The sequence below is a fragment of the Pecten maximus genome, chromosome 12, assembly GCF_902652985.1.
Source record: "Pecten maximus chromosome 12, xPecMax1.1, whole genome shotgun sequence".
In the NCBI taxonomy this organism is placed as follows: Eukaryota; Metazoa; Mollusca; class Bivalvia; order Pectinida; family Pectinidae; genus Pecten; species Pecten maximus.
In genome coordinates, this window is record NC_047026.1 from 392,282 (window position 1) to 413,698 (window position 21,417).

The window sequence follows — 21,417 nt, forward strand, 5'->3', positions numbered from 1 at the left end:
ACTTCAGTAATCTACCACGAGTTGTCTTATCCTGGAGGAGCTCTTTAATTTTTGTTATGATTTTTCACCAATCAAGTTTCAACTTTCGTTTTGAAGTTGTTATATGATGTAAACATTCCTTCGTCTAAGTTTGGGTAAGAAATCGATTATCGTTATTTCTTTATATTGACGACTATTATAAATGACACATTGTTTTTTGTTGAAAACGAATACCATCTTGAAATTTTGATAAACATTCTGTGAAAAGGGCACCTAGCTGCTGATCAACAATAACGAAGATCATTTGTGTTTCTATTCAATACTTGTCCACACTTGATCACTCGTCATCAAACGTACCTTTGATGTTTCAGAACAGGTACCTGGTACTAGTGAGAGGTTTGAGGTGTTACACCTGATATAACCAGCGTTTTATTGCACTACAAGTTTACATATTTGCTATTGATTTGTGAGTTGTGGTGATTTGTTGTGATTACATACAACAAAACCCAATTGCAATACCAGCAGTTAAAACGCTTAACTCACATCGTCATTAATTCACTCAGAAAGGATTTCCCGACATTTAAATGCACCCATTCTATCTTGAGACATACTGTCATTTACCGCAAATGTTCTGAGAACATTGAATGTGCAAATGACCCTTTTGTGCATACCTCATAACACATTTATTGCCTGTAATTTGGTCATTGACTTTCTGGTTGAACTGACTGATTTCAGAGATGAGTTACATGTATCCCTGCAATTCTCTTGCACATTACCTTTGACTGATACATGCTTATTCCTGACATTGCTTCTCATGTGTAACAGTTCGTACATATTATATAATTATAAAGTAGATGTACATTGGAAATACTAAGAGAAAAAAACATTGTGGTTTGATGATATTTGCATGTAATGTAGAGGTTAATGTAATATCCTACACCCTGTACAGTCAGAGGTTAATGTCATATCCTACACCCTGTACAGAGGTTAATGTCATATCCTACACCCTGTACAGACAGAGGTTAATGTCATATCCTACACCCTGTACAGACAGAGGTTAATGTCATATCCTACACCCTGTACAGACAGAGGTTAATGTCATATCCTACACCCTGTACAGAGGTTAATGTCATATCCTACACCCTGTACAGACAGAGGTTAATGTCATATCCTACACCCTGTACAGACAGAGGTTAATGTCATATCCTACACCCTGTACAGACAGAGGTTAATGTCATATCCTACACCCTGTACAGACAGAGGTTAATGTCATATCCTACACCATGTACAGAGGTTAATGTCATATCCTACACCCTGTATAGACAGAGGTTAATGTCATATCCTACACCCTGTACAGAGGTTAATGTCATATCCTACACCCTGTACAGACAGAGGTTAATGTCATATCCTACACCCTGTACAGACAGAGGTTAATGTCATATCCTACATCCTGTACAGACCAGAGGTTAATGTCATATCCTACACCCTGTACAGACAGAGGTTAATGTCATATCCTACACCCTGTACAGACAGAGGTTAATGTCATATCCTACACCCTGTACAGATGTTAATGTCATATCCTACACCCTGTACAGAGGTTAATGTCATATCCTACACCCTGTACAGATGTTAATGTCATATCCTACACCCTGTACAGAGGTTAATGTCATATCCTACACCCTGTACAGAGGTTAATGTCATATCCTACACCCTGTACAGATGTTAATGTCATATCCTACACCCTGTACAGAGGTTAATGTCATATCCTACACCCTGTACAGACAGAGGTTAATGTCATATCCTACACCCTGTACAGACAGAGGTTAATGTCATATCCTACACCCTGTACAGAGGTTAATGTCATATCCTACACCCTGTACAGACAGAGGTTAATGTCATATCCTACACCCTGTACAGACAGAGGTTAATGTCATATCCTACACCCTGTACAGAGGTTAATGTCATATCCTACACCCTGTACAGAGGTTAATGTCATATCCTACACCCTGTACAGAGGTTAATGTCATATCCTACACCCTGTACAGAGGTTAATGTCATATCCTACACCCTGTACAGGTACACCCTGTACAGAGGTTAATGTCATATCCTACACCCTGTACAGAGGTTAATGTCATATCCTACACCCTGTACAGAGGTTAATGTCATATCCTACACCCTGTACAGATGTTAATGTCATATCCTACACCCTGTACAGAGGTTAATGTCATATCCTACACCCTGTACAGAGGTTAATGTCATATCCTACACCCTGTACAGACAGAGGTTAATGTCATATCCTACACCCTGTACAGACAGAGGTTAATGTCATATCCTACACCCTGTACAGACAGAGGTTAATGTCATATCCTACACCCTGTACAGACAGAGGTTAATGTCATATCCTACACCCTGTACAGAGGTTAATGTCATATCCTACACCCTGTACAGAGGTTAATGTCATATCCTACACCCTGTACAGACAGAGGTTAATGTCATATCCTACACCCTGTACAGACAGAGGTTAATGTCATATCCTACACCCTGTACAGACAGAGGTTAATGTCATATCCTACACCCTGTACAGACAAAGGTTAATGTCATATCCTACACCCTGTACAGAGGTTAATGTCATATCCTACACCCTGTACAGACAGAGGTTAAAGTCATATCCTACACCCTGTACAGAGGTTAATGTCATATCCTACACCCTGTACAGAGGTTAATGTCATATTCTACACCCTGTACAGACAGAGGTTAATGTCATATCCTACACCCTGTACAGATAGAGGTTAATGTCATATCCTACACCCTGTACAGACCAAGGTTAATGTCATATCCTACACCCTGTACAGACCAAGGTTAATGTCATATCCTACACCCTGTACAGACAGAGGTTAATGTCATATCCTACACCATGTACAGACAGAGGTTAATGTCATATCCTACACCCTGTACAGACAGAGGTTAATGTCATATTCTACACCCTGTACAGACAGAGGTTAATGTCATATCCTACACCCTGTACAGAGGTTAATGTCATATCCTACACCCTGTACAGACAGAGGTTAATGTCATATCCTACACCCTGTACAGAGGTTAATGTCATATCCTACACCCTGTACAGAGGTTAATGTCATATCCTACACCCTGTACAGAGGTTAATGTCATATCCTACACCCTGTACAGAGGTTAATGTCATATCCTACACCCTGTACAGACAGAGGTTAATGTCATATCCTACACCCTGTACAGACAGAGGTTAATGTCATATCCTACACCCTGTACAGACCAAGGTTAATGTCATATCCTACACCCTGTACAGAGGTTAATATCATATCCTACACCCTGTACAGACAGAGGTTAATGTCATATCCTACACCCTGTACAGACAGAGGTTAATGTCATATCCTACATCCTGTACAGAGGTTAATGTCATATCCTACACCCTGTACAGACAGAGGTTAATGTAATATCCTACACCCTGTACAGACAGAGGTTAATGTCATATCCTACACCCTGTACAGGGGTTAATGTCATATCCTACACCCTGTACAGAGGTTAATGTCATATCCTACACCCTGTACAGAGGTTAATGTCATATCCTACACCCTGTACAGACAGAGGTTAATGTCATATCCTACACCCTGTACAGAGGTTAATGTCATATCCTACACCCTGTACAGAGGTTAATGTCATATCCTACACCCTGTACAGAGGTTAATGTCATATCCTACACCCTGTACAGACAGATGTTAATGTCATATCCTACACCCTGTACAGAGGTTAATGTCATATCCTACACCCTGTACAGACAGAGGTTAATGTCATATCCTACACCCTGTACAGACAGAGGTTAATGTCATATCCTACACCCTGTACAGACAGAGGTTAATGTCATATCCTACACCCTGTACAGACAGAGGTTAATGTCATATCCTACACCCTGTACAGACAGAGGTTAATGTCATATCCTACACCCTGTATAGAGGTTAATGTCATATCCTACACCCTGTACAGACAGAGGTTAATGTCATATCCTACATCCTGTACAGACAGAGGTTAATGTCATATCCTACATCCTGTACAGACAGAGGTTAATGTCATATCCTACACCCTGTATAGAGGTTAATGTCATATCCTACACCCTGTACAGACAGAGGTTAATGTCATATCCTACACCCTGTACAGACAGAGGTTAATGTCATATCCTACATCCTGTACAGAGGTTAATGTCATATCCTACACCCTGTACAGACAGAGGTTAATGTCATATCCTACACCCTGTACAGACAGAGGTTAATGTCATATCCTACACCCTGTACAGACAGAGGTTAATGTCATATCCTACACCCTGTACAGAGGTTAATGTCATATCCTACACCCTGTACAGACAGAGGTTAATGTCATATCCTACACCCTGTACAGACAGAGGTTAATGTCATATCCTACACCCTGTACAGACAGAGGTTAATGTCATATCCTACACCCTGTATAGAGGTTAATGTCATATCCTACACCCTGTACAGACAGAGGTTAATGTCATATCCTACACCCTGTACAGACAGAGGTTAATGTCATATCCTACACCCTGTACAGAGGTTAATGTCATATCCTACACCCTGTACAGAGGTTAATGTCATATCCTACACCCTGTACAGACAGAGGTTAATGTCATATCCTACACCCTGTACAGACAGAGGTTAATGTCATATCCTACACCCTGTACAGACAGAGGTTAATGTCATATCCTACACCCTGTACAGAGGTTAATGTCATATCCTACACCCTGTACAGATGTTAATGTCATATCCTACACCCTGTACAGACAGAGGTTAATGTCATATCCTACACCCTGTACAGACAGAGGTTAATGTCATATCCTACACCCTGTACAGAGGTTAATGTCATATCCTACACCCTGTACAGACAGAGGTTAATGTCATATCCTACACCCTGTACAGACAGAGGGTAATGTCATATCCTACACCCTGTACAGACCAAGGTTAATGTCATATCCTACACCCTGTACAGACAGAGGTTAATGTCATATCCTACACCCTGTACAGACAGAGGTTAATGTCATATCCTACACCCTGTACAGAGGTTAATGTCATATCCTACACCCTGTACAGAGGTTAATGTCATATCCTACACCCTGTACAGACAGAGGTTAATGTCATATCCTACACCCTGTACAGACAGAGGTTAATGTCATATCCTACACCCTGTACAGACAGAGGTTAATGTCATATCCTACACCCTGTACAGGGGTTAATGTAATATCCTACACCCTGTACAGACAGAGGTTAATGTCATATCCTACACCCTGTACAGAGGTTAATGTCATATCCTACACCCTGTACAGACAGAGGTTAATGTCATATCCTACACCCTGTACAGACAGAGGTTAATGTCATATCCTACACCCTGTATAGAGGTTAATGTCATATCCTACACCCTGTACAGACAGAGGTTAATGTCATATCCTACACCCTGTACAGAGGTTAATGTAATATCCTACACCCTGTACAGACAGAGGTTAATGTCATATCCTACACCCTGTACAGAGGTTAATGTCATATCCTACACCCTGTACAGACAGAGGTTAATGTCATATCCTACACCCTGTACAGACAGAGGTTAATGTCATATCCTACACCCTGTACAGACAGAGGTTAATGTCATATCCTACACCCTGTACAGAGGTTAATGTCATATCCTACACCCTGTACAGACAGAGGTTAATGTCATATCCTACACCCTGTACAGACAGAGGTTAATGTCATATCCTACACCCTGTACAGAGGTTAATGTCATATCCTACACCCTGTACGGACAGAGGTTAATGTCATATCCTACACCCTGTACAGAGGTTAATGTCATATCCTACACCCTGTACAGACAGAGGTTAATGTCATATCCTACACCCTGTACAGAGGCTAATGTCATATCCTACACCCTGTACAGACAGAGGTTAATGTCATATCCTACACCCTGTACAGAGGTTAATGTCATATCCTACACCCTGTACAGACAGAGGTTAATGTCATATCCTACACCCTGTACAGAGGTTAATGTCATATCCTACACCCTGTACAGAGGTTAATGTCATATCCTACACCCTGTACAGAGGTTAATGTCATATCCTACACCCTGTACAGACAGAGGGTAATGTCATATCCTACACCCTGTACAGACAGAGGTTAATGTCATATCCTACACCCTGTTCCAAAATTAATTTTATTGTTCATTATAAGATCATGGTTAATGTAAGTGTAATTTACTATTGGGTACAGGTTAATTGTCATGTTAGGGAAGTGGTCCTGGCTTAATTTATGATTTCTTTATAATTTATTTTCATATTTTTCTTTACAGGCTGATATGTTGTCCATAACATACTGACCTGTGTGTGTGTGAAACAAGATGGCTGCACAGTCTGGGATTCGGGTAAAGGGGCTGGATAAGCACCTGACAACTGACAAGGACCTGATATTGTATTTCAGAAACCCGAAGAATGGAGGTGGGCGTATCTACAAGATTTACTATCCTCTCTTGGACAATGATGCTGTAATATTGTTTAAAGACAATGAGAGTGAGTAGTTGTTTTTATCGTCATCAGCAGATGGTCCCTAGTTGTGCCCTTTCAATTTTGATTCAAATCTGGAAAACAAAATGGTGGACAGGTAACCATCTTTGATTTTTCTTAGATCTTTTGTAGACTTCATATGAAGTTTGCCCTTGTTATGAAATGATTAATTGGAAGCTGGAAAAGAAGTGAAAAGATCAGTCTTATATGGGATTAAAAAAGATCATTTAATAGTGGGTGCCAACTGCCAAGGTCCCTCATGGGTTAGAGTGCAGAGTAAACAACAACAAAGACAAGAAATTCATTTCTCTAAAGTGCATTACAGGTATCAAATTTACAGTGATACCCATATATAACCTGGGCAGTGAGCCCATCCTTTTGTAACAACTGTTATGTGTGACAGAGTTTTCTTTGTTTTTCAGTTGTTCATAATATCCTGTCCGTATCTAACCACATGTTACATGGCACCAGCATGATATTGACAAGGCTACCTCCAATGGTCAGTATACAATATATGTTACCTCCCCTGGTCAGTATAGAATATACATTACCTCCCCTGGTCAGTATACAATAAATATTACCTCCCCTGGTCAGTATACAATATATATTACCTCCCCTGGTCAGTATACAATATATATTACCTCCAATGGTCAGTATACAATATGTATTACCTCCCCTGGTCAGTATACAATATATATTACCTTCCCTTGTCAGTATACAATATATATTACCTCCAATGGTCAGTATACAATATATGTTACCTCCAATGATCAGTCTACAATATATATTTCCTCGAATGGTCAGTATACAATATATATTACCTCCCCTGGTCAGTATACAATATATATTACCTCCCCTGGTCAGTATACAATATATATTACCTCCCCTGGTCAGTATACAATATATATTACCTCCTCTGGTCAGTATACAATATATTTTACCTCCAATGGTCAGTATACAATATATATTACCTCCCCTGGTCAGTATACAATATATATTACGTCCCCTGGTCAGTATACAATATATATTACCTCCCCTGGTCAGTATACAATATATATTACCCCCCCTGGTCAGTATACAATATATATTACCTCCCCTGGTCAGTATACAATATATATTACCCCCCCTGGTCAGTATACAATATATATTACCTCCAATGGTCAGTATACGAAATATATTACCTCCAATGGTCAGTATACAATATATATTACCTCCCCTGGTCTGTATACAATATATATTACCTCCCCTGGTCTGTATACAATATATATTACCTCCCCTGGTCAGTATACAATATATATTACCTCCCCTGGTCAGTATACAATATATATTACCTCCCCTGGTCAGTATACAATATATATTACCTCCCCTGGTCTGTATACAATATATATTACCTCCCCTGGTCAGTATACAATATATATTACCTCCCCTGGTCAGTATACAATATATATTACCTCCCCTGGTCAGTATACAATATATATTACCTCCCCTGGTCAGTATACAATATATATTACCTCCCCTGGTCAGTATACAATATATATTACCTCCCCTGGTCTGTATACAATATATATTACCTCCAATGGTCAGTATAGTATATATATTACCTCCCCTGGTCTGTATACAATATATATTACCTCCCCTGGTCTGTATACAATATATCTTACCTCCCCTGGTCTGTATACAAAATATATTACCTCCCCTGGTCTGTATACAAAATATATTACCTCCCCTGGTCTGTATACAATATATATTACCTCCCCTGGTCTGTATACAATATATCTTACCTCCCCTGGTCAGTATACAATATATATTACCTCCCCTGGTCTGTATACACTATATATTACCTCCCCTAGCCAGTTTATAATATATTACCTCCCCTGGTCTGTATACAATATATATTACCTCCCCTGGTCTGTATACACTATATATTACCTCCCCTAGCCAGTATATAATATATATTACCTCCCCTGGTCTGTATACAATATATCTTACCTCCCCTGGTCTGTATACAATATATATTACCTCCCCTGGTCTGTATACACTATATATTACCTCCCCTAGCCAGTATACAATATCTTTGATGTGATTGGCAATGGCTGATTCAAATTATATGTTGCAAGTTGTACACATGATGTCTGATATACCTGTCAAATATTGGCGGGGTATTATGGTACTTATCAAACCTCTGAAGTTTGAGTGAATGTTTCTACAGTGGTCTACAGATCAGTCAGATCAGGTGATGTTGATGTGGTGTCTAACAAGGACAATGTTGATTTAATTTGTGTTAATGATTTTTTTGAAATTTTTGGACATATTTAGAACAATATGAATTTAATTTCTGCTAAAGATTTCTATTTTTCTTTTTTTGAAATATTTCTTACCCATTGTTTGTTTTTCTTTTTTGAGACAATGCTAACCAAGTCCAAGATTATTTTAGATATCAAACAAACAAGCAAAATTCATTGGATAGGGTCAGATGGCGTGTAATGCTACTGTTTGTTGTGTTCTTGTTGTGTGTGATTATCTTATCGTGTAATGGTTTTCTCATGTTGATAGGTTTTCACAACAATTGAAGCCAAGTTAGAGCCAGATATTGCCTCAATTGTACTTGGCAGTGACATCTCTAATGAACTTCAATACCTGGCTGATGTGGAGATCTACCCTCACTCAGAAGATACAAGTTGCAGTCTGAAGGGTGATTGGTATCAAATTGAACGAGCATGGAATATCATACACAAGGCAATGGGACGTCAGGAGAAGATCCAGTATCGCCTTCAACAGCAGTTTTCCTCTGATGATGGCAAGTCACGGCCACGCTATCGTCCACAGGGCAAATCTATTGAGGATGACAGTGACGATTCCAGTGATGAAACACCCTCAAAAACAAAAGTTCTTTATTCCACTGGAAGGAAAATGCAAGACTCACAATATAGTGCTATTGGGGAGAATATTTCAGATAGCATTATATCTACAACACCTTTTGAAGATGAAATCACAGAGGAAGTAAGAAGAATGCAGCAGAATAAATCGTCATCAGCAGCAAAAAATTCTCATTTACAGGATGCCGGTGATGAAATGTACACATCACATAGGTACACTCAACAGAGGTTAGGTAATGAAATGCATTACAAGTCAGACGTAGACAAGGGAGGTCACTCTAGTAAGAGGTCAAACACTGACCTAGGAGGTCGCGACACTTATAGGTCACACACCGACAAGGGAGGTCACTCTAGTAACAGGTCAGACATGGACAAGGGAGATCACTCTAGTAACAGGCCTGGCAGCCTTAAGGGAGATCACTCTAAGTACAGGTCAGAAGGAGACAGAGGTACTGGAAACACTTCCCAGTATGGACGACACAGAAATATAGCATCACCATCAGATGAATCAATAACGAATGATTACTCTAAATATTATACCTCTTTACATGGAACAGACTATGATCATCTGTTTCCTAAGGTGAGTATTCAGTTAAATAGAAGAAAAGATCTGTACTGACCTTAACCATGAAATTTGTATAGGAAACGTGATCATCATACTCTGGGTAATGATTGTTTTTTTACAAGTATGAGGAGTGGTAAAAGAATGGCTTCTTTTTAATATAAAAAAGTTATTTGAATATGTCTTATTTACATTACTCATTAACACAATGCAATATTATCTGGATTATTTACCTTTCTGTGGTAAATTTTAGGTAGAAAGTGTGCGTCCTAACCAGCCAACTCATACCAGAGCATCAGATAGGGAATTGACTGGACATGGGAGTGAAACATATACAGTAACAAAACACCGCAAACTTTTGTTGGATGATGTACAGATGAATTCTGATGACTCAGATACAGATGCCATGAGTGTAAATTCCTACCAGAAACACAGGCTACAAGATCAAAATGACACATTCAAGCATTTTTCTCAAGTTAGTATTACTGAAAAATCAGATTCTGCAGAAAGAAATTCATCTGAAGGATTTTCGAGGCGTAGAGGAAGTAATGACTCAGAGACACAAGTTTTAACAGTTTACAGTTCTGGGGAGAACACACGACTAAAGCAGGCACACAACAGGACTGATTCTTACATCAGGGATACAGACAAATCTGCCGGGTGTGTAGATGGAAGGTACAGTAGTCTCCCTGTTAACACCTCACAACATGCTGTCTATAATGGCACCACACCTGTGTCAGGCTCAAGGCTTCAGGATACAGCTTCCCCTCCAGACCTCGACTTGGAAAAAGCAATTTCTGCCTCATTAAAGTCAAGCGGCCATGTTGAGGACTATGCTGTGGTGGACTCCTATGAGTTTTATGTGGGGAAAATAAAGGTGATAATATGTAGAGGTAACATTACAGACGTGAAAACCTGCGGCATCGTTAATGCAGCCAATGGCTACCTCGCTCATGGTGCAGGGATAGCTGGAGCCATCGCCATGGCAGCAGGTCCAGGAATGCAGCAGGAGTGTGAAGAATTAAAAAAGAAGTATGGAGCCTTAGAGACAACTACAGTTGTACACACTCAAGCGGGGGGAAAGCTGAACCGTGAGGTGACTTACATCCTCCACGCAGTCGGACCTATCTGGATCGAGGCTATCAAGGGCAGGTGTACTTTTGAGTTGATCCTCACCTACCTTAACTGTTTCAGATATGCAGAGAAAATCTGGCTTGACTCTGTCTCTATGCCCTGTATAAGTGCAGGTATGTTACTCTACAAATTTCTTATTTGAAATGTGAATAAATAATATAGTCTCCTCCAATGTCACTTTGTATTATCAGAACAAGAGCTACCTTTAACATTAGACTATTAAGATCTAATCAAATCACAGCTTTCTCCATGTAATGCATAATAATTTAATAACAATTGCAAAATTAACAACATACCCATATATTATAATTTTTATGCCTATTATTAACAATGATGAATTGGTACTACCCAATTCATGACAAAATCATTTAAATATACTTGAATTCCAGTTCATAGAGATATATGAATCTGTGACTGATAAAAGTGACATGACTCGCCTCATAGAGATATGTGAATCTGTGACTGATAAAAGTGACATGACTCGCCTCATAGAGATATGTGAATCTGACTGATAAAAGTGACATGACTCGCCTCATAGAGATATGTGAATCTGTGACTGATAAAAGTGACATGACTCGCCTCATAGAGATATGTGAATCTGTGACTGATAAAAGTGACATGACTACCCTCATACAGATATGTGAATCTGACTGATAAAAGTGACATGACTCGCCTCATACAGATATGTGAATCTGACTGATAAAAGTATATACTACATATGTGTATGTATTGGTGATATAGGATTTTTATATCAGGTACACATTTAAAATACATGAAATACATGTGTTCTGTCAGATATTCGTACTTGTTGTGTTGTATATTACAGAGGGTGTAACATTGGTGTTGTGTTGTATATTACAGAGGGTGTAACATTGGTGTTGTGTTATATATTACAGGGGGTGTAAACATTAGTGTTGTGTTGTATATTACAGTGGGTGTAACATTGGTGTTGTGTTGTATATTACAGTGGGTGTAACATTGGTGTTGTGTTGTATATTACAGAGGGTGTAACATTGGTGTTGTGTTGTATATTACAGGGGGTGTAACATTAATGTTGTGTTGTATATTACAGGGGGTGTAACATTAGTGTTGTGTTGTATATTACAGTGGGTGTAACATTAATGTTGTGTTGTATATTACAGGGGGTGTAACATTGGTGTTGTGTTGTATATTACAGGGGGTGTAACATTAATGTTGTGTTGTATATTACAGAGGGGTGTAACATTGGTGTTGTGTTGTATATTACAGGGGGTGTAACATTGGTGTTGTGTTGTATATTACAGTGGGTGTAACATTAGTGTTGTGTTGTATATTACAGGGGTGTAACATTAATGTTGTGTTGTATATTACAGGGGGTGTAACATTAATGTTGTGTTGTATATTACAGAGGGTGTAACATTAATGTTGTGTTGTATATTACAGTGGGTGTAACATTAGTGTTGTGTTGTATATTACAGGGGGTGTAACATTGGTGTTGTGTTGTATATTACAGGGGGTGTAACATTAATGTTGTGTTGTATATTACAGTGGGTGTAACATTGGTGTTGTGTTGTATATTACAGGGGGTGTAACATTGGTGTTGTGTTGTATATTACAGAGGGTGTAACATTGGTGTTGTGTTGTATATTACAGAGGGTGTAACATTGGTGTTGTGTTGTATATTACAGGGGGTGTAACATTGGTGTTGTGTTGTATATTACAGGGGGTGTAACATTAATGTTGTGTTGTATATTACAGTGGGTGTAACATTGGTGTTGTGTTGTATATTACAGGGAGTGTGACATTGGTGTTGTGTTGTATATTACAGTGGGTGTAACATTGGTGTTGTGTTGTATATTACAGAGGGTGTAACATTGGTGTTGTGTTGTATATTACAGTGGGTGTAACATTAGTGTTGTGTTGTATATTACAGTGGGTGTAACATTGGTGTTGTGTTGTATATTACAGGGAGTGTGACATTGGTGTTGTGTTGTATATTACAGTGGGTGTAACATTGGTGTTGTGTTGTATATTACAGAGGGTGTAACATTGGTGTTGTGTTGTATATTACAGTGGGTGTAACATTAATGTTGTGTTGTATATTACAGGAGGTGTAACATTGGTGTTGTGTTGTATATTACAGAGGGTGTAACATTAATGTTGTGTTGTATATTACAGAGGGTGTAACATTAATGTTGTGTTGTATATTACAGTGGGTGTGACATTAGGGTTGTGTTGTATATTACAGAGGGTGTAACATTGGTGTTGTGTTGTATATTACAGTGGGTGTGACATTAGGGTTGTGTTGTATATTACAGAGGGTGTAACATTGGTGTTGTGTTGTATATTACAGGAGGTGTAACATTGGTGTTGTGTTGTATATTACAGAGGGTGTAACATTGGTGTTGTGTTGTATATTACAGAGGGTGTAACATTGGTGTTGTGTTATATATTACAGGGGGTGTAACATTAGTGTTGTGTTGTATATTACAGTGGGTGTAACATTAATGTTGTGTTGTATATTACAGTGGGTGTAACATTGGTGTTGTGTTGTATATTACAGTGGGTGTAACATTAGTGTTGTGTTGTATATTACAGGGGGTGTAACATTAATGTTGTGTTGTATATTACAGAGGGTGTAACATTAATGTTGTGTTGTATATTACAGTGGGTGTAACATTAGTGTTGTGTTGTATATTACAGAGGGTGTAACATTAGTGTTGTGTTGTATATTACAGGGGGTGTAACATTAGTGTTGTGTTGTATATTACAGAGGGGTGTAAACATTGGTGTTGTGTTGTATATTACAGGGGGTGTAACATTGGTGTTGGTGTTGTATATTACAGTGGGTGTAACATTAGGTGTGTGTTGTATATTACAGGGGGTGTAACATTGGTGTTGTGTTGTATATTACAGAGGGTGTAACATTAATGTTGTGTTGTATATTACAGAGGGTGTAACATTGGTGTTGTGTTGTATATTACAGTGGGTGTAACATTGGTGTTGTGTTGTATATTACAGAGGGTGTAACATTGGTGTTGTGTTGTATATTACAGAGGGTGTAACATTAATGTTGTGTTGTATATTACAGGGGGTGTAACATTGGTGTTGTGTTGTATATTACAGAGGGTGTAACATTGGTGTTGTGTTGTATATTACAGGGGGTGTAACATTGGTGTTGTGTTGTATATTACAGGGGGTGTAACATTGGTGTTGTGTTGTATATTACAGAGGGTGTAACATTAATGTTGTGTTGTATATTACAGTGGGTGTAACATTGGTGTTGTGTTGTATATTACAGTGGGTGTAACATTGTTGTTGTGTTGTATATTACAGTGGGTGTAACATTGGTGTTGTGTTGTATATTACAGGGGGTGTAACATTAATGTTGTGTTGTATATTACAGGGGGTGTAACATTAGTGTTGTGTTGTATATTACAGTGGGTGTAACATTAGTGTTGTGTTGTATATTACAGGGGGTGTAACATTGGTGTTGTGTTGTATATTACAGGGGGGTGTAACATTGGTGTTGTGTTGTATATTACAGGGGGTGTAACATTAATGTTGTGTTGTATATTACAGGGGGTGTAACATTGGTGTTGTGTTGTATATTACAGGGGGTGTAACATTAATGTTGTGTTGTATATTACAGGGGGTGTAACATTGGTGTTGTGTTGTATATTACAGGGGGTGTAACATTAATGTTGTGTTGTATATTACAGTGGGTGTAACATTGGTGTTGTGTTGTATATTACAGGGGGTGTAACATTGGTGTTGTGTTGTATATTACAGGGGGTGTAACATTAATGTTGTGTTGTATATTACAGGGGGTGTAACATTGGTGTTGTGTTGTATATTACAGGGGGTGTAACATTAATGTTGTGTTGTATATTACAGTGGGTGTAACATTGGTGTTGTGTTGTATATTACAGGGAGTGTGACATTGGTGTTGTGTTGTATATTACAGTGGGTGTAACATTGGTGTTGTGTTGTATATTACAGAGGGTGTAACATTGGTGTTGTGTTGTATATTACAGTGGGTGTAACATTAGTGTTGTGTTGTATATTACAGTGGGTGTAACATTGGTGTTGTGTTGTATATTACAGGGAGTGTGACATTGGTGTTGTGTTGTATATTACAGTGGGTGTAACATTGGTGTTGTGTTGTATATTACAGAGGGTGTAACATTGGTGTTGTGTTGTATATTACAGAGGGTGTAACATTAATGTTGTGTTGTATATTACAGGGGGTGTAACATTAATGTTGTGTTGTATATTACAGAGGGTGTAACATTAATGTTGTGTTGTATATTACAGAGGGTGTAACATTAATGTTGTGTTGTATATTACAGGGGGTGTAACATTGGTGTTGTGTTGTATATTACAGGGGGTGTAACATTAATGTTGTGTTGTATATTACAGGGGGTGTAACATTAGTGTTGTGTTGTATATTACAGTGGGTGTAACATTGGTGTTGTGTTGTATATTACAGGAGGTGTAACATTAATGTTGTGTTGTATATTACAGGGGATGTAACATTGGTGTTGTGTTGTATATTACAGAGGGTGTAACATTAATGTTGTGTTGTATATTACAGTGGGTGTGACATTAGGGTTGTGTTGTATATTACAGGGGGTGTAACATTGGTGTTGTGTTGTATATTACAGGGAGTGTGACATAGGTGTTGTGTTGTATATTACAGTGGGTGTAACATTGGTGTTGTGTTGTATATTACAGTGGGTGTAACATTGGTGTTGTGTTGTATATTACAGGGGGTGTAACATTGGTGTTGTGTTGTATATTACAGTGGGTGTAACATTAATGTTGTGTTGTATATTACAGGGAGTGTGACATAGGTGTTGTGTTGTATATTACAGTGGGTGTAACATTGGTGTTGTGTTGTATATTACAGTGGGTGTAACATTGGTGTTGTGTTGTATATTACAGGGGGTGTAACATTGGTGTTGTGTTGTATATTACAGGGGGTGTAACATTAATGTTGTGTTGTATATTACAGGGGGTGTAACATTGGTGTTGTGTTGTATATTACAGAGGGTGTGACATTGGTGTTGTGTTGTATATTACAGTGGGTGTAACATTGGTGTTGTGTTGTATATTACAGTGGGTGTAACATTAGTGTTGTGTTGTATATTAAAGGGGGTGTAACATTGGTGTTGTGTTGTATATTACAGGGGGTGTAACATTAATGTTGTGTTGTATATTACAGGGGGTGTAACATTGGTGTTGTGTTGTATATTACAGGGGGTGTAACATTGGTGTTGTGTTGTATATTACAGTGGGTGTAACATTAGTGTTGTGTTGTATATTAAAGGGGGTGTAACATTAATGTTGTGTTGTATATTACAGGGGGTGTAACATTAGGTGTTGTGTTGTATATTACAGGGGGTGTAACATTAGTGTTGTGTTGTATATTACAGTGGGTGTAACATTGGTGTTGTGTTATATATTACAGGGGGTGTAACATTGGTGTTGTGTTGTATATTACAGGGGGTGTAACATTGGTGTTGTGTTGTATATTACAGGGGGTGTAACATTGGTGTTGTGTTGTATATTACAGAGGGTGTAACATTGGTGTTGTGTTGTATATTACAGTGGGTGTAACATTGGTGTTGTGTTATATATTACAGAGGGTGTAACATTAATGTTGTGTTGTATATTACAGGGGGTGTAACATTAATGTTGTGTTGTATATTACAGGGGGTGTAACATTGGTGTTGTGTTGTATATTACAGTGGGTGTAACATTGGTGTTGTGTTGTATATTACAGGGGGTGTAACATTGGTGTTGTGTTGTATATTACAGTGGGTGTAACATTGGTGTTGTGTTGTATATTACAGTGGGTGTAACATTGGTGTTGTGTTGTATATTACAGGGGGTGTAACATTGGTGTTGTGTTGTATATTACAGGGGGTGTAACATTAATGTTGTGTTGTATATTACAGGGGGTGTAACATTGGTGTTGTGTTGTATATTACAGGGATTTTCGGTTGCCCACTGGACGTCTCCATACAGAGTTTCATGGATGGCTTGTTAATGTTTCACAGTGAGAGTGGAGAAAGTTGTCATTTACGGGAGGTCCATCTCGTCAACAATGACCTTGATGGAGTGGTCACCTCCATTGTTCTCATCAAATCCTTGTTGGACAATGGTCTGGACAGTGCAATGGCACAGGCACTTGACCGTTATGGAACTTTATCAAAGACTCATGGTGGTGCTATACGTCAAACAAAAACATTAAGACCAAGTCCTAGGCTGATGTCAAAGGATGATGATATTATCAGGGCAAAGAGCAGTGGCGATACAAAGCGAGTTTCTGCACGAAGATCAAGCTCTCTTCAGAGGACGGACCGCAAATCTTCTGGTGTTTCAAGTTCAGGATTTACTAGTAGTCGTAGTGTATTAGGGGCAACTAACTCAAGTACCACAATTACTGACAGTGCTAGAGAATCTAGTTCACGCCAATCTTTGAGAGATAAAACTGCATCCAAAGGCAGAAGTGAAGAAAAGTCTTCCATGAGATCATGTGACCTGCCTACATCCAATGGGAGATTTGAATCTCCACGAGGTTCAAGTTTAAGGTCCAAAGGAAATGATTCCTCAGAAAACCGCCCAAGATCAAGCAGTGGAAGCAAGAAGAAAGTCAGTGACCAAATACTGGCCTCTCATAGCAGTTCAACAACCTTGCCAAGTTCTCGTATCACAGGCTCCCAAAAAGCTCCCCCGCAGATGAAACAGGCCTTGGTTAGCTCATCGAATGGAGCGAGGCCGAAACAGACAGTTCTCAGAACTGGGAAGTCAACACCAGTCAAGGCCACAACTTTACGGCCAGACAGCAGTACAAACTTTAAGAAGAGTGAGCAGAGGTCAGACTACGCTGGTTACAACAGGAATGCATATATGGATGGCTCGCAAAGCCTGCCAATGGATATTGGCTCTACTCAATACTCCTCTACTCGGCTGAGAGGGAACAGTCCGCGGAGGTACTGAGGTATACAAATACTCCTCTGCTCGGCTGAGATGGTACAGTCCGCGGGGGTACTGAGGTATACAAATACTCCTTTGCTGTCCTGAGATGGTACAGTCCACAGAGGTATTGAGGTATACAAATACGCCTCTGCTGGCCTGAGATGGTACAGTCCGCGGAGGTACTGGGGTATACAAATCTCCTCTGCTCGGCTGAGATAGTACAGTCCGTGGGGGTACTGAGTTATACAAATTCTCCTCTGCTCAGCTGAGATGGGACAGTCCATGGGAGTACTGAGGTATACAAATTCTCCTCTGCTCGGCTGAGATGGTACAGTCCACAGAGGTACTGAGGTATACAAATACACCTCTGCTTACCTGAGATGGTACAGTCCGCGGGGGTACTGAGGTATACAGATACTCCTCTGCTGACCTGAGATGGTACAGTCCGTGGGGGTACAGAGGTTTACAAATTCTCCTCTGCTCGGCTGAGATGGTACAGTCCGTGGGGGTACTGAGGTATACAAATACACCTCTGCTGACCTGAGATGGTACAGTCCACGGAGGTACTGAGGTATACAAATACACCTCTGCTGACCTGAGATGGTACAGTCCGCGGAGGTACTGAGGTATACAGGTCCATTCTCATCATTGTAGAAATATTTTCAAGATTATACCTACATGTACCTGTTAAATAGTGGTTCTATTCAGTTTAAGATAAATATAGCATTTTCAATTTCTTTGATTTAAATGTACAGAGTTGTTTTGATACTGTAGATATATTTAGATTTTGGTTATGTTTTAAATGTCTTTTTTTGTGCCATATGCTGTACTACGCAGTTGTTTTTTATTTAGAATTTTGCAAAATGAATTCCAATTTATTGGGATTACACCTGTACCAAGGTTCACATTTATGAAACCCTGCTGATGCTTAAATACATGGTTTGATCAGGCTCCAATACGTTTGGTGATGAATCTGATATCTGATTTAATCATTTTTAGCCCAACTTCATCAATGGTTGATTATTCAAATTGCCCTGTGTCCGTGGTATTGTCTACGGCATCTGTCTGTTGTTTGTCAGTCCATAAACAATCCTTAATTGTTATCGCTACTTCTTGAAAAAGACAGAAGGGATATTCATTAATCTTCGTGTGTAGGTTCCTCTTGGCCCCTTTTTGTGCCCATTCACATAAGATTTTTGATAAAAAAAACAAAAGGGGGCCTGTGGGTTGGGGCCAAAAGTGGTCAATTTGGCTAAATTGATATAAACAACTTCTTCACTGTAACTAAGCAATGTATGACATTGATATTTCAGTCGTAACATCCATATAGAGCATTACTTGGCATAAGTAAACACAATCATGATGTAACATTAGGCCCTGGGGTCTTTCCCCACCCCAAGGGACTTAGTTTATTGGTTATGTCTTTGAAACTGTTTAGATCCCCACCCTATAACCATATCTAGCATCAGGGTAAAGATGACCATAACAACGTCGTACTGGGTGGATCAGCTTTAATCAAGTAGTTGACTAGTTTCGACACTTAGGCGTGTCGTCATCAGAACAAATTAAAATACAAACATTCAGGTATAAGGTATAAAATGCGATGCCTAGTGACAATAACAACAAGTTGTTATGAGTGACGTAATGTATAGTACTCAATAAAATGATGTCATTAATGGCAGCATAAAACATATATAGCATTGTTAGATCCCCACTCTATAACCATATATAGCATTGTTAGATCCCCACTCTATAACCATGTATAGCGTTGTTAGATCCCCACTCTATAACCATGTATAGCGTTGTTAGATCCCCACTCTATAACCATATATAGCATTGTTAGATCCCCACTCTATAACCATGTATAGCGTTGTTAGATCCCCACTCTATAACCATGTATAGCATTGTTAGATCCCCACTCTATAACCATGTATAGCATTGTTAGATCCCCACTCTATAACCATGTATAGCATTGTTAGATCCCCACTCTATAACCATGTATAGCGTTGTTAGATCCCCACTCTATAACCATGTATAGCATTGTTAGATCCCCACTCTATAACCATGTATAGCGTTGTTAGATCCCCACTCTATAACCATGTATAGCATTGTTGGGAATATCCCCTAGAGTCCAGTGGGATTACACCTGTACCAAGTCTGTACTGTAACAGGACGTCCCCTAGAGTCCAGTGGGATTACACCTGTGGGATTACACCTGTACCAAGTCTGTACTGTAACAGGACGTCCCCTAGAGTCCAGTGGGATTACACCTGTACCAAGTCTGTACTGTAACAGGACGTCCCCTAGAGTCCAGTGGGATTACACCTGTACCAAGTCTGTACTGTAACAGGACGTCCCCTAGAGTCCAGTGGGATTACACCTGTACCAAGTCTGTACTGTAACAGGACGTCCCCTAGAGTCAAGTGGGATTACACCTGTGGGATTACACCTGTACCAAGTCTGTACTGTAACAGGACGTCCCCTAGAGTCCAGTGGGATTACACCTGTACCAAGTCTGTACTGTAACAGGACGTCCCCTAGAGTCCAGTGGGATTACACCTGTGGGATTACACCTGTACCAAGTCTGTACTGTAACAGGACGTCCCCTAGAGTCTAGTGGGATTACACCTGTACCAAGTCTGTACTGTAACAGGACGTCCCCTAGAGTCTAGTGGGATTACACCTGTACCAAGTCTGTACTGTAACAGGACGTCCCCTAGAGTCCAGTGGGATTACACCTGTGGGATTACACCTGTGGGATTACACCTGTGGGATTACACCTGTGGGATTACACCTGTACCAAGTCTGTACTGTAACAGGACGTCCCCTAGAGTCCAGTGGGATTACACCTGTGGGATTACACCTGTGGGATTACACCTGTACCAAGTCTGTACTGTAACAGGACGTCCCCTGGTTGATGAGTGTATATATTTTTTTTTTGATGATTTGTTTGGGATATTTTTGTACCATCACGAAGCTTTTCTGGAGTCAACTGAATTACACTTATCAGTGTATGTGGGTATAAATTTTATGATGATTTAAATTTACACTTTATATAAATGTTTATTTATATATCTGAACTGTGAAATGGCTAATGTATTTTTTATAAATAAAAAAAAAACATTAATGGGGCTAAGAGGTGTTAATAATAGATGTAGTGTTGTTTTCACTGTGATTATTTTAAGACCATAACTTCTTTTTATCATGTGTTAGTGTATCATGTGTATGTGTATCATGTGTGTGTGTATCATGTGTATGTGTATCATGTGTATGTGTATCATGTGTATGTGTATCATGTGTATGTGTATCATGTG

The 21,417-nt window shown here is 39.3% G+C and overlaps 1 protein-coding gene and 1 long non-coding RNA gene across 2 annotated transcripts; one reads left to right on the forward strand and one right to left on the reverse strand.

The window, feature by feature from the left end:
- Window positions 1-31: 31 nt before the first annotated feature.
- On the forward strand, window positions 32-20,254 carry LOC117339804. The gene is made up of 6 exons (XM_033901514.1): window positions 32-134; window positions 6,355-6,571; window positions 6,988-7,064; window positions 9,119-10,021; window positions 10,257-11,250; window positions 17,115-20,254. Exons 2-6 carry the CDS (start codon window positions 6,403-6,405, stop codon window positions 18,122-18,124), a joined length of 3,153 nt encoding a protein of 1,050 aa, XP_033757405.1. The 5' UTR covers window positions 32-134; window positions 6,355-6,402; the 3' UTR covers window positions 18,125-20,254.
- A 376-nt stretch (window positions 20,255-20,630) lies between these two features.
- LOC117339805 lies at window positions 20,631-20,987 on the reverse strand. The gene is made up of 3 exons (XR_004535324.1): window positions 20,898-20,987; window positions 20,732-20,841; window positions 20,631-20,676 (listed from the first exon to the last, which is right to left on the reverse strand). It is a non-coding gene; the product is annotated as an uncharacterized LOC117339805 (long non-coding RNA).
- Window positions 20,988-21,417: the final 430 nt, after the last annotated feature.